At 37.5% G+C, this 10,463-nt stretch overlaps 1 protein-coding gene across 1 annotated transcript in view; it reads left to right on the top strand.

Moving 5' to 3' along the window:
* The window catches only part of LOC107081877 (calpain-2 catalytic subunit-like), a 15,207-nt gene extending 5,532 nt beyond the window's left edge, over window positions 1-9,675 (top strand). The window contains exons 4-22 of the mRNA XM_015370222.1: window positions 1,015-1,148; window positions 1,280-1,451; window positions 1,546-1,629; window positions 2,919-3,004; window positions 3,087-3,164; window positions 3,233-3,405; window positions 3,481-3,752; window positions 3,859-3,870; window positions 3,951-4,030; window positions 4,995-5,117; window positions 6,655-6,691; window positions 6,763-6,834; window positions 6,923-6,968; window positions 7,227-7,288; window positions 7,415-7,483; window positions 7,570-7,648; window positions 7,721-7,837; window positions 9,157-9,209; window positions 9,311-9,675. Of these exons, the coding sequence (XP_015225708.1) occupies window positions 1,015-1,148; window positions 1,280-1,451; window positions 1,546-1,629; window positions 2,919-3,004; window positions 3,087-3,164; window positions 3,233-3,405; window positions 3,481-3,752; window positions 3,859-3,870; window positions 3,951-4,030; window positions 4,995-5,117; window positions 6,655-6,691; window positions 6,763-6,834; window positions 6,923-6,968; window positions 7,227-7,288; window positions 7,415-7,483; window positions 7,570-7,648; window positions 7,721-7,837; window positions 9,157-9,209; window positions 9,311-9,337 (1,776 nt within the window). The 3' untranslated portion in view covers window positions 9,338-9,675. The remainder of the gene's footprint in view (window positions 1-1,014; window positions 1,149-1,279; window positions 1,452-1,545; window positions 1,630-2,918; window positions 3,005-3,086; window positions 3,165-3,232; window positions 3,406-3,480; window positions 3,753-3,858; window positions 3,871-3,950; window positions 4,031-4,994; window positions 5,118-6,654; window positions 6,692-6,762; window positions 6,835-6,922; window positions 6,969-7,226; window positions 7,289-7,414; window positions 7,484-7,569; window positions 7,649-7,720; window positions 7,838-9,156; window positions 9,210-9,310) is intronic.
* The last annotated feature ends 788 nt before the right edge of the window (window positions 9,676-10,463 follow it).

The following is a 10,463-nucleotide window of genomic DNA, read 5'->3' on the forward strand; positions in this document are numbered from 1 at the left end:
GGATGGATGGATGGATGGATGGATGGATGGATGGATGGATGGATGGATGGATGGATGGATGGATGGATGGATGGATGGATGGATGGACTGTATACTCTAGCTGATCAGACCATTGTAACTCAATAAAGGTAACTAAACAAAACAGCAATCTACAAGAAACAACAGAGTGTAGTTTGTAAATTAAACTACAGCAAAGAAGGAAATCAAAACAAATTAACTTTATTTACAAAATTATATAAGTCTAACATAAAAGCAACTAAACTGTCGAAGATAAAGAATTCCACCCCTGGATGTGGTGGAGCTGTCCAATTGGTGCTTGTTCAGGTGCTGTGAGTCCTGGCTGCCATCTTTGAGAAGGCAAAATTCCCATGGATCATGAAAAGTACAGTGAGACTATAAAAATAATAATATAAAAATAATAATAATGATAATAATATTAATAATAATAAAACATCATTCACACCCTAAAATATGGTCATGGCAGTTTAATTGTGTGGGGATGCTTTTCTTTAGCCATGATAGGAAAGCTAGTCACAGCAAATGAAAGGATAAATCTAAACTATATACAGGAAACATGCTGTCTTATCCTGTCTTTAACGAGTTAAAATTGTCTCATTTTTTTATAGACATATTTTAACCCAGAAAGTTAGAATAGATGAAATGCTAAATTATAACAGGAAATCTCAGCTCATTTAGTCAGAAAAAGTCTACAAATTTCTTCCTTTCATAACGCAAAAAAGTTATTTTTCTCTTAAGAGTTTTCATTGAAAACAAAGAACTTAGAATTTGTGATTTCATTAGATATCCAATTAGAAAACTCCAATATTCTTAATTAGACATTGTTGTGAATCTACATGTACATTACAGTATTTCAGTTAAAAAATTGAGAAAAATGAATTTAATCCTTTACCCTCCTTCCTGCCAGTATTCCTCCTGACTCATTACATCCAGTCTTCCCCTCCTCTCACCATTTTCGCCTTTCCTCTCGGTCTCTCTCTGTCTGTGTCTCTGCAGTTCTGGCAGTATGGTGAGTGGGTGGAGGTGGTTGTGGATGACAGGCTGCCAGTGCGCGAAGACCGTCTGCTCTTCAGCTACTCTCGCACTCGCAATGAGTTCTGGAGCGCCCTGGTGGAGAAGGCCTATGCCAAGTCAGTTGCCACCAGCAGCATATGCTCCTGGGCTGTAATGACTGTGATCACCCACACTCTCTGTGTGTGTTTGTCAGTCTTACAACTAAAGGTCTCAGCCATTGCAGAAAAACATTTCACCTTTTGTGCAGGTTGGTGGGATCCTACGGGAGCCTGAAGGGGGGAAACATCTCAGAGGGTATGGAGGATTTCACAGGAGGCATTGCGAACTCTATTCCTGTGACATCGCGCACTCCTCCAGTTCTCTGGAGGAATCTCTCAGCTGCTCTGTCCCGAGGCAGCCTGCTCAGCTGCTTCATCCGGGTACTTGACAAATGAACCTCTTAGTGTTTTTCATCATACACAGCTAGAGGTTGACGTATTTCCTTCTGAGAAACTTTGATCTTCTTTCTAACAGGCCTCAAACTATAGTGAGGTGGGTAAAGTGACAGCAGATGGGCTGATAAAGGGCCACGCCTATGCCATCACTGACACAGACAAGGTCAGTAAAACTGAGCTCTACCTGCTATCCTGTTTTCTTTGATGTCATTTCTGGATTCTAATTCCTTAATTAATAAAATCAAATTGATCAGAATATTTTTCTCATTTAAATTGCTTCCATCTTTTACATCTAACCCTAAAATTAGGACAGAACCAGATTAGTTCAAATACTCTGCAGGCTCACACCTTCCCTTACACTTTTCTATTTAAATCAAATATTTTCAATTTAGCCTCCTTAGAGGTCTTCTTCATGTTAAAATCTTTTTAATGGTTATTATTTCGAGTTCATACAGCAGATCAACATAACTAAGTGCGTACTTGTAAAAAGAAAATTTAGTGATATAGTTCTTAAATATAAATAAAAATCAGCTTAATATTTCCAAACCATCTTTTTGCTTAAGCTGACTGTATGAATGGAGAGGGTCCCCTGAAATAAACTTATTAGTTTCTGACATCACTGTCAAGCCTGAAATTGAAGCTCCGCCTTTATTTTTTGAAGCCTCTATTCAGCTTTCTTTCAGAATGTGTATCTTCTATGGTTGTTTTAAAAATAAGATTCACGTTACTGCAGAACAAAACCCCGCAGCATGTTGTGCATCTTTGCAGTTCACCCAGAGTTATCATGGGTCATTTCGCTTTTTCACTGATTAACACCCTCCTTGCCTCACCTGCCAGTTTTCATAAAGGGCTTTGTCTTGCTAGCTTTGTAGCTATGCTCTACTTTTTCCATTTTAAGATTATGGACTAAAAAGCCTTCTCCATAAGATGTTTTGGATATAGCTTTATAACATAACCTTACTTTAAACTCTTCCTAACCTGCCTGTCGTGCTCCAGAATATTTTTTTTTCTCACTAATAAACTCCTAAATAAAAGTTTAAAAGCTTCATGAGGAGCTGTTTTCCTATTTAAATCAGGTAACAAACAGCTGAAAAGTGTTTATTTCACCTAAGGAAACAGCTTGAACTGGATTCAAGTAAAGTGGTAGTAAAGACGCATGATTTAAACTTTCCAGGGCTTAATTGTAACTATTTGTTTCAGTCTACCACACAAATTGCAAAAAGAATATTTTAAATCAGCTGTAAATCAAGAAATGCTTAAATAAATTTTTTTTTCTCAACCAAAATTTAGAAAATATAATTCTGTATTTAGGTATCAATGCCAGCCATTATATGAATTATATACTCTAACCATCATTCTCAACGCTCCTGGTCATTCTAGTTATACCACTGATAGGATCTCTTTATTGCATTTGGATTTTACTAATTCTATCTTAACTCGTTAATATTCTAGGTGAAAAAAGGATCAGAGGAGATTTTGCTGCTGAAGCTGAGGAATCCATGGGGATTTGTTGAATTTTGTGGATCTTGGAGTGATAAGTCAGCAAGAGACAAATCAGAGGAAAAGATCGCTGAATATTTTAGACCCTAACTTTCTCTCTCTATTCATTCATCACTGCAGGTGTAAAGAGTGGAGGGATATGGAGCAGTCAGAGAAAGAAAGACTGGAACTCAAACAGGAAGAAGATGGGGAATTCTGGTATGGAGGACTAAAACTTATTTTGTGAGGCCAGCAGATGATTTGATTCTAATGACTGTCTGTCTTAGGATCAGCATTGATGACTTCAGCAGAATGTTTGATGTTCTGGAGGTCTGCAGTGTGAGCCCTATCTCTTTCGAGGAGGGCGACACATCCACAAACCAGCACACCTGGACTATAAGTGAACATAAAGGCTCCTGGGTGCCTGGGAGTTCTGCTGGCGGCAGCCGTAGATACAACAGTATGTCTGACAGATCCAATACTCAATATTTGCACCAAACCCCCTCTCATTACTTTACTCTCTTTTTTTAACCAGAGTCCTTTTGGAAGAATCCACAGTTCCAGTTGGTGCTGAGAGACGTGGACCAGGATGATGACGATGATGATGATGATGAAGACGAGGAGGATGATGATGGTGAGGATGAGATTGATCAGGGTGAAGAGACACAGATCACTGAGGCGAAGAAGAAAGCAGAGAAGCAGAAGAAGAAGAATAACCAATGCACTGTTCTGGTGGAGTTGCTGCAGAAAAACCGCAGGCTCAACAACAAAATCAACTTCTTCTTCATCGCTTTCCACATTTACAAGGTGAGAAGTAAACTCATCAGTGATAAATATTCGAGAGCTCTTTATTCACATTTAACTATGATCTCATCTGTTACGTTTTTTTTTTTTGTTTGTTTGTTTGTTTCAGGTTCCCCCAGAGGTAAGTTAAAAAGAAATTGCTTTTAATAATATCCCAGCTCTTTGTTTCCAAGTTCATCTTTTATCTGGTTCTCTTGATAGCTGCAGGGAGGCTGTTTGGACCGCAGCTTCTTTATGAAAAACCGTCCTGTGGGCCGTTCAGGAAAATACAAGGCTCAGAGGTGAGAGTCTTTTATTTGAGTCTGTAGAGCAGATCTTTATATAAGCTAGTACAAAAGCAATGAGAGAAGACTCTACCAATGTCACAGTCTATGCCTAAAGTAGGACCTGAAATCCTCTTTTCCAACTTTTATTGAAAAAATTGTATTTCTCCAGGTTTTTGTGGAAAACTAATCACAGTAGTTCAATCAGTTAAATGAAGCTAACATTATACAAATTCAGTTCAAAATATGCATTTAACTTTTTCCTCTAACTGTTTGTATTGCTCATATTGTCGAGCTATTTAAGCAGTTCTTTTTTTGTTTGTTTATGGCAAAGAGCTGCCATTGTGTATATTTTATTTATAAACCTTACTTGCAGTGGAGACTTAGTAATTTTAGGTGAAACTGTTAATGAATTTAAAGTATTTTGTCTATTCTAGCTAAATTGTTGATTGATAGATTAATTTCTGTATATTGTGTATCATCAGCAAGGCAGGTTCTCTTTTAAATTTCAAGGTTTTCTAAAGAACTTTCCAAGAAGGTTTGCTGCTTTAAAAACAAATTGAATAATCTGAAACTTTTGCAGAGCACTATGTACTGTTAAAGGTATAGTCGAGGATTTCAGTGAACTTCCCTCTCCACAAAAAAAAAATGCACATGCTCAACCCTGTACCCACTTCCGAGAGGGAACGCCAATTAAACGTGTGCGAGAGCATTCAAAATCACCTTTCTCCTCATGCATGCTCTGTCTAAAAGTTATAGTTTCACCACTCAAGCTTACTTTCCAATGTTTCCACTATGTCAGACTCACCACCGGTAATTGAAAATGGGGATGAGCACATAATAAGGCCTTACGTAAACATCTCACCAGAATGCTTGACAATTAGGAGGACCACTTATTTTGATGATCCACAGGGAAAAAGAATATCCTCCACTATACCTTTAAGAAAATGTTTGTTGATTTGGAACAATTTTGTCCCCATAGAGGTGTTTGGAGGAAGCTGCACCTGGAACCGGGTCACTACGTCGTCATTGGGTCCACTTACCGCCCAAACAATGGAGGAGACTTCTTCGTCCGTATGTTCTCCAAAACAAGAAATGCTCTTGGGTGAGATGAAGGAAATGTTTCTTTATGGACGAGAGAGAAATACCAAGAGAATAATTTATACTTATCTTAGTCTTAATAAAGTACTTATAGCTTAATGTTAAAAAGATAGATTTAAAAATTATGAGTTTTTACTCAGTGACTTTGCATAACGAGCTGCTCTGTACAGTAGCTGTCATAACTGTTGCATATCCAGTGCCTCTATGTGGACTCTCTGCAGCCATTGTTTCTCTCTTGGTAATTCTAATTCCTCCCACCCTTTGAAAACATGCATGTTAGATTAGTTGGCTACCCTAAGTTATGCACAAGTATAAGCTTGTGCTTCCTACTTGTCTGTCCTCTGTTTAATTATTCTGTCCTGGATGTACCTCTTGGCATTTGGAGAAAGCAACCATGCCCTGTAACAACCCTGCAAGGATAAAGCTCGTATTAAGTTTGGAGTCCTATTGGCAGCTACTTCAGGGAGTTTCCACAGCAAGTCATTACAAAGATTTGGCAGAGGCCAGATGCCCTTCCTGCCACTACTGGGATTCAAAGACACAGAAAGACACTTTACCATGACCCACATTGTTTGGTCATGTTGGTATACTGGAGCGGTTACCCAAGAGTATTTTGTGGTAACTGGAGAAGGTGCAATATAGACTTTTGTTTGTTTTAATCAGAAATATAATAGCCGATTCTGGACTTTGAACAGATGTAATAGCAGAGGTCCATCACATGAAAACATTGGTTCAAGTCTTTAATTATGTTTGAATAAAGCAGCTCTGTGAAGTCCACTTCACAGAGTTATAAAGATGGAAGAATTCGACCAGGAGAGGCACTGCTGATAGCTTATACCCATAGTTTAGTTGAAGAAAGGATGTCCAACAGACCTTTCCAACAGCAAAAATGGGTTTTAAAAAATCAGCAGAGGGATGCATGTTCCCCTAAACTGTAGAAATGTGTTATGCAGACTTTAGAGTACATAATTAGACATTACTTGGTAGATATAAATCTTACCTGAGGGTTTTCCATTTTCTGAATGTTTTTTTGATTTTGGACTGCATTTGTTTGAAATACCTTAACATTTCCAGTTATTTCAGATCAAATCGTAGGACTGTAGACATACTACACAATGGTCAGAGTAGAGACTCTGGGTACACTCTGCACCTGATGAGAAATTGCAGACTACGTGGTTCAGTGAACAAGTTAAAGCCAAATGAACACATCTATACATTGCATAAACTATTGTGACTGGCAAACATAGGTACCAGTTGGGTTGGTAACCAGTTCACACAACGTGTTTGTGCCCAGATTGGCACAGCTTATGCAAAAGTGTTTCACTGCTATTGATAGAGTCTGATCTATACGCATCTATACGCATCACACATTCTCAGGTTTCTGCAAACTTGCCATACATACAGTCTGCAAGAAGAACAGCTTTACCCAAACTAGTAGGTAAAATCAAGAAAAGAAAACTCTTGGGTGTCCTAGGCCTAAAAGAGAGCAAAATGAGGAGATCCTGTTGAAGCATTATGGTTGTTTTTTTTTTCATCAACAGGGTTCAGGACTTTACCTGCACCAGTGAATACCTCCCAGTGAGTTTATACTCATTAAAGTTCCTCATGACTGATCCACTATATTAAGCAAAAATCCTCCACTCCCTCAGGTTATGGCTGCTCCGGTCCTCCATGAGGACCAAACCAGAGTTGAGAAGACTTTTGAAGAGAGTCCCAGCTTAGTAAGCGATACTACACATCATGATCACAATAATATATCTATTTTTATAGTATCTTTATTTTTTGGGATTTGTGTTTGTCCTTCTACAGAATGACAGACTGAATGCTCAAGAGATTATGAAGCTGATCAACTCAGGTGAGATTTTGTATTCATGAGGTTTCACATTGTCATGCATAGGAGATTGCTGTGTCACATTGTGACCACTAGATGGAGCCAAAGTGGAAATATGATCAAGTCTATGAACAGTAATAGTTCACAGTGTAGAGTCTAGACTCTGGAGTCTAGACAGTGGTTTGTTGCTCTAGTGAGGCAATGTAAACTGAGCATGGTCTGTGAATAAATGTATAGACATCTTTTTTATTCACTGTCCTTATGTTCTATCCCAAAAAACAGTGTTGGACAAAGGTTATCACCTGCCTTTGGAGACATGCAGACAGGTCATCTTTGGAGAGAATGTATCCTTTTTATCTCAAGTCTCTCTCCTGGCTTTTAGTATTTTTGTGCCACTAGAGATTTACTCAGCTTTCCAAACTGTCTCTGTCCTCATTCAACTACTGCTGTCTTCTTAACTGTTCTGGCAGAATGAGGGGTGCTCAACTCTCAGCCAGGAGCAGGCAGAGACCCTGATTGTTGACCTGCGCTCTTTGCAGGTGAAGCTCACATTTTGTGTATAAGTGCTTAGTGAAACAAACAAGTGATGATGTCAGTGTAATGTATGTTTTTATCTCTTTTTCAGTCTGCTTTTGCTCAGTTTGATGAGGACTCTTCTGGCAGCATCAGCCCCTTTGAGCTCAGCTTGGCACTGGAAGCTTTTGGTATGAACATGCACCCACATACAATCACACGGACCCAGTTGCTTAATTTTTTTCTTTTTATTTGCTTACCAGGAATGAAATGTGACAACAAGGTAGTTCAGCTCCTATCTGAACGCTTTGTGGCTGGAGAGCCTCAGCTGTCCTTCTGTGGCTTTGTGTCATGTGTCTCCAGGCTCCGCAAACTATTCGGTACCACACACACAGCAACATCATTATAACGCATATTACCTGAACTAATTAGATACTTCTCTCTGACCCATCCACAATGAAATTATATGTTCTTAACTCACAAAGCTCTCTAAAATGGTGTTACTATGCTGTATGTGCCTTAATGCTAACTTTACCACAACAGCCTAAGACTGATAGGAAAGTGATCTGTTCTGGTCTTTTACTTAAGAAAAAGAAATAACCTTTCTATGGCATAAGCTTTTTCACAAAAGTATGTAAGAACAAAAATCTGCCTAGATAAGAACCATGTCATGTAACAAGGCTTTCAGCTAGACAAGAGAATCCTGTAAAAAAGGAGAAGCAGTTAGAGTTTTTAATCAGAAAGTTTTTATTTAAACTTGGTTTAATGTTAAAAATGCGTATACACTGATTACTGAAATTGCAACTGTAAAGATCAAGTCAGTATAACAAAAAAATGAGAATAGGATCCTCTACATTGTAGCTAACTGGTTTTGGTGCTAGAAGGATTTCTTTTCAAAATGTATTATTTCAGTGAGGAAAATAACTACAGGTCCTGAATGTCACCCTTGAAGAACACCCCTTTTCCCTTCGATATGCAAAGTTTAGGTTGTCTACAGACACACTTAATTCTCCAATTATTTTGCCCTTTTCCATAACTGCTTTTTGGATATGGTTAAGATTTTTGTCTTGGAACCACAACCTTTCATTCACGCACATAAATATAGAACTCAGTAATCAAGGTAGCAGTACTTTTGGCTTATTCCAAAACTCAATGGTCATATTTAGTTTTCAAAGTTACAAACAGAAAGTTAGAATGTGTTCAAGTAGGTTTGAAGATTTGCAGAAAGCAATGTTGATTCAGTGCTACCACATCAATCTCCTGCTGCGTATTTGTGTTTGGTTGATTACAGTCTTTGTATTTATTATTTTGATCATATGTTTGGGGCTAAATGCTAAACCACTAGTTAGCACTGCAGCCTGGATAACAAGAAGGATTTGTGTTCATACCTACTATGTCCTCCAAAGATGTTGTTGTACACAAACGCTGCCCCAAACATCTTTGAACATAAAAACTTAAAGTTCTCCTTCCCTCAAGGGTCTATATAAATTAACCTGGATCAAAAATGGAAGAGAAGAAAAATAATGGTCCCAGAGAAGTGCTTTTCATTTAAAAAAATGTATCTGATTAAATCATTCAAATGGAAATTCATTTAGTAATGTTGTGATGAGTAGCATGCATCACTTTTTATGTGCCTTTTATTTGAATATGGTTTTAAAAATAGTGCAAATGCTATAATATGCTCCTCTCTTCCTATCAGCTTTGTTTGAGGCTGAGACCAGCAAGGAGGTGAAAGAAAGAGGGATCAATTATGTAAGTAAACAGATAAATGTCTTTATCATTTCATGAATTTTCTCTGACCAAGATCTGATCTGGACTTTTCTTCTTTCTGATCTACTTCTGCCCCTCCTCAGTGGTTGCTTCAGTTTCTGGCTCTGTAGCTGAGCATCATGAAGATGAGCTACCGATGAACATGAGCTTTGGCATTAAAAATAACCATAACTGCAACATGCCTTTTTTCTTAGAAAATGCTTATCTTCTTTTGTTTCATGGTTTTTCCTGTTGAAAACATTGTAATCCTATTTTTTAAATATCCATCCTATAATAAAAAATGTTAGTCCATACCAACATATAGTGGTTAAATAGTTTTAAGTAGTTTACGTCAGACTTTTCATTCCTTTTTAAGCTTTTCTGTTTTTATTTCTCTGAATATATCCAATGTGTTTAACCCTTTTTATTAAATCCTGAACCAACATTGATATAAAAGTGCATGATCTTTGTCTGCTAAACTCAATAGATCATGTTTATATATATAATAACATGATACTCTGGACACATATAAATAAAATCATTAAAGAAAGATCCCTGAACTCTAACTTTGAGGTCCTTTTTATTATTTTTATAGATTTATTTTTTGTTTGTTTTTTTAAGAAGAGACGTTATTGGTCTTTAGACTCTCTGAAGGTTTTTTAAGATATTGGAGTTTAGCAGTTCTTAACTGATTTACTGTACATTGTACCTCCTGATGACAGCATTTAATGAAGTATGCACACAAAAAACTCAGTGAAAAAATGGAGGGTAGAGGAGCTTTACTTTGTTTCTCTGGAAATCAAATGCTTTTGTCTCAGAGGCAAATAATTGATCAGGCCTTTTCCAACTGGGTTGTGACTTGAGCAATTAGGACTAGGACATGCAGAGTTTTAAACTTTTAAGTTGTTTTTATCCAAGAGAACTAAAGGGACCAAAAACATTTAGTCTTGTTTCTTTTATGTTAAAAAAAATCTTACTTTCTTTTCAGTAACAGTTTTACCAAAGTAAATTTCTGCCTTGATATTTTTTTTGAGAACTTTATACAAATCTGACAGAAGCACAGCTGCTATACACAGACTCTAGGCCCTCTGACCACCATCAGTAGGCAATGCATGTGAAATGTTTTGCCCTATAGAACACAGTTAATCTGAAAGAAAGAGCTGTGGTTGTAACAAGTGACCGTCCAGTTGCAGGACAAACTCCTGCATCTTGCACCCCTGTTAAGATCACCAAAGGGATAAAGTTAATTTAAAGTGG

Source organism: Cyprinodon variegatus, unplaced genomic scaffold (assembly GCF_000732505.1).
Source record: "Cyprinodon variegatus isolate N-32 unplaced genomic scaffold, C_variegatus-1.0 Scaffold44, whole genome shotgun sequence".
Classification (NCBI taxonomy): Eukaryota; Metazoa; Chordata; class Actinopteri; order Cyprinodontiformes; family Cyprinodontidae; genus Cyprinodon; species Cyprinodon variegatus.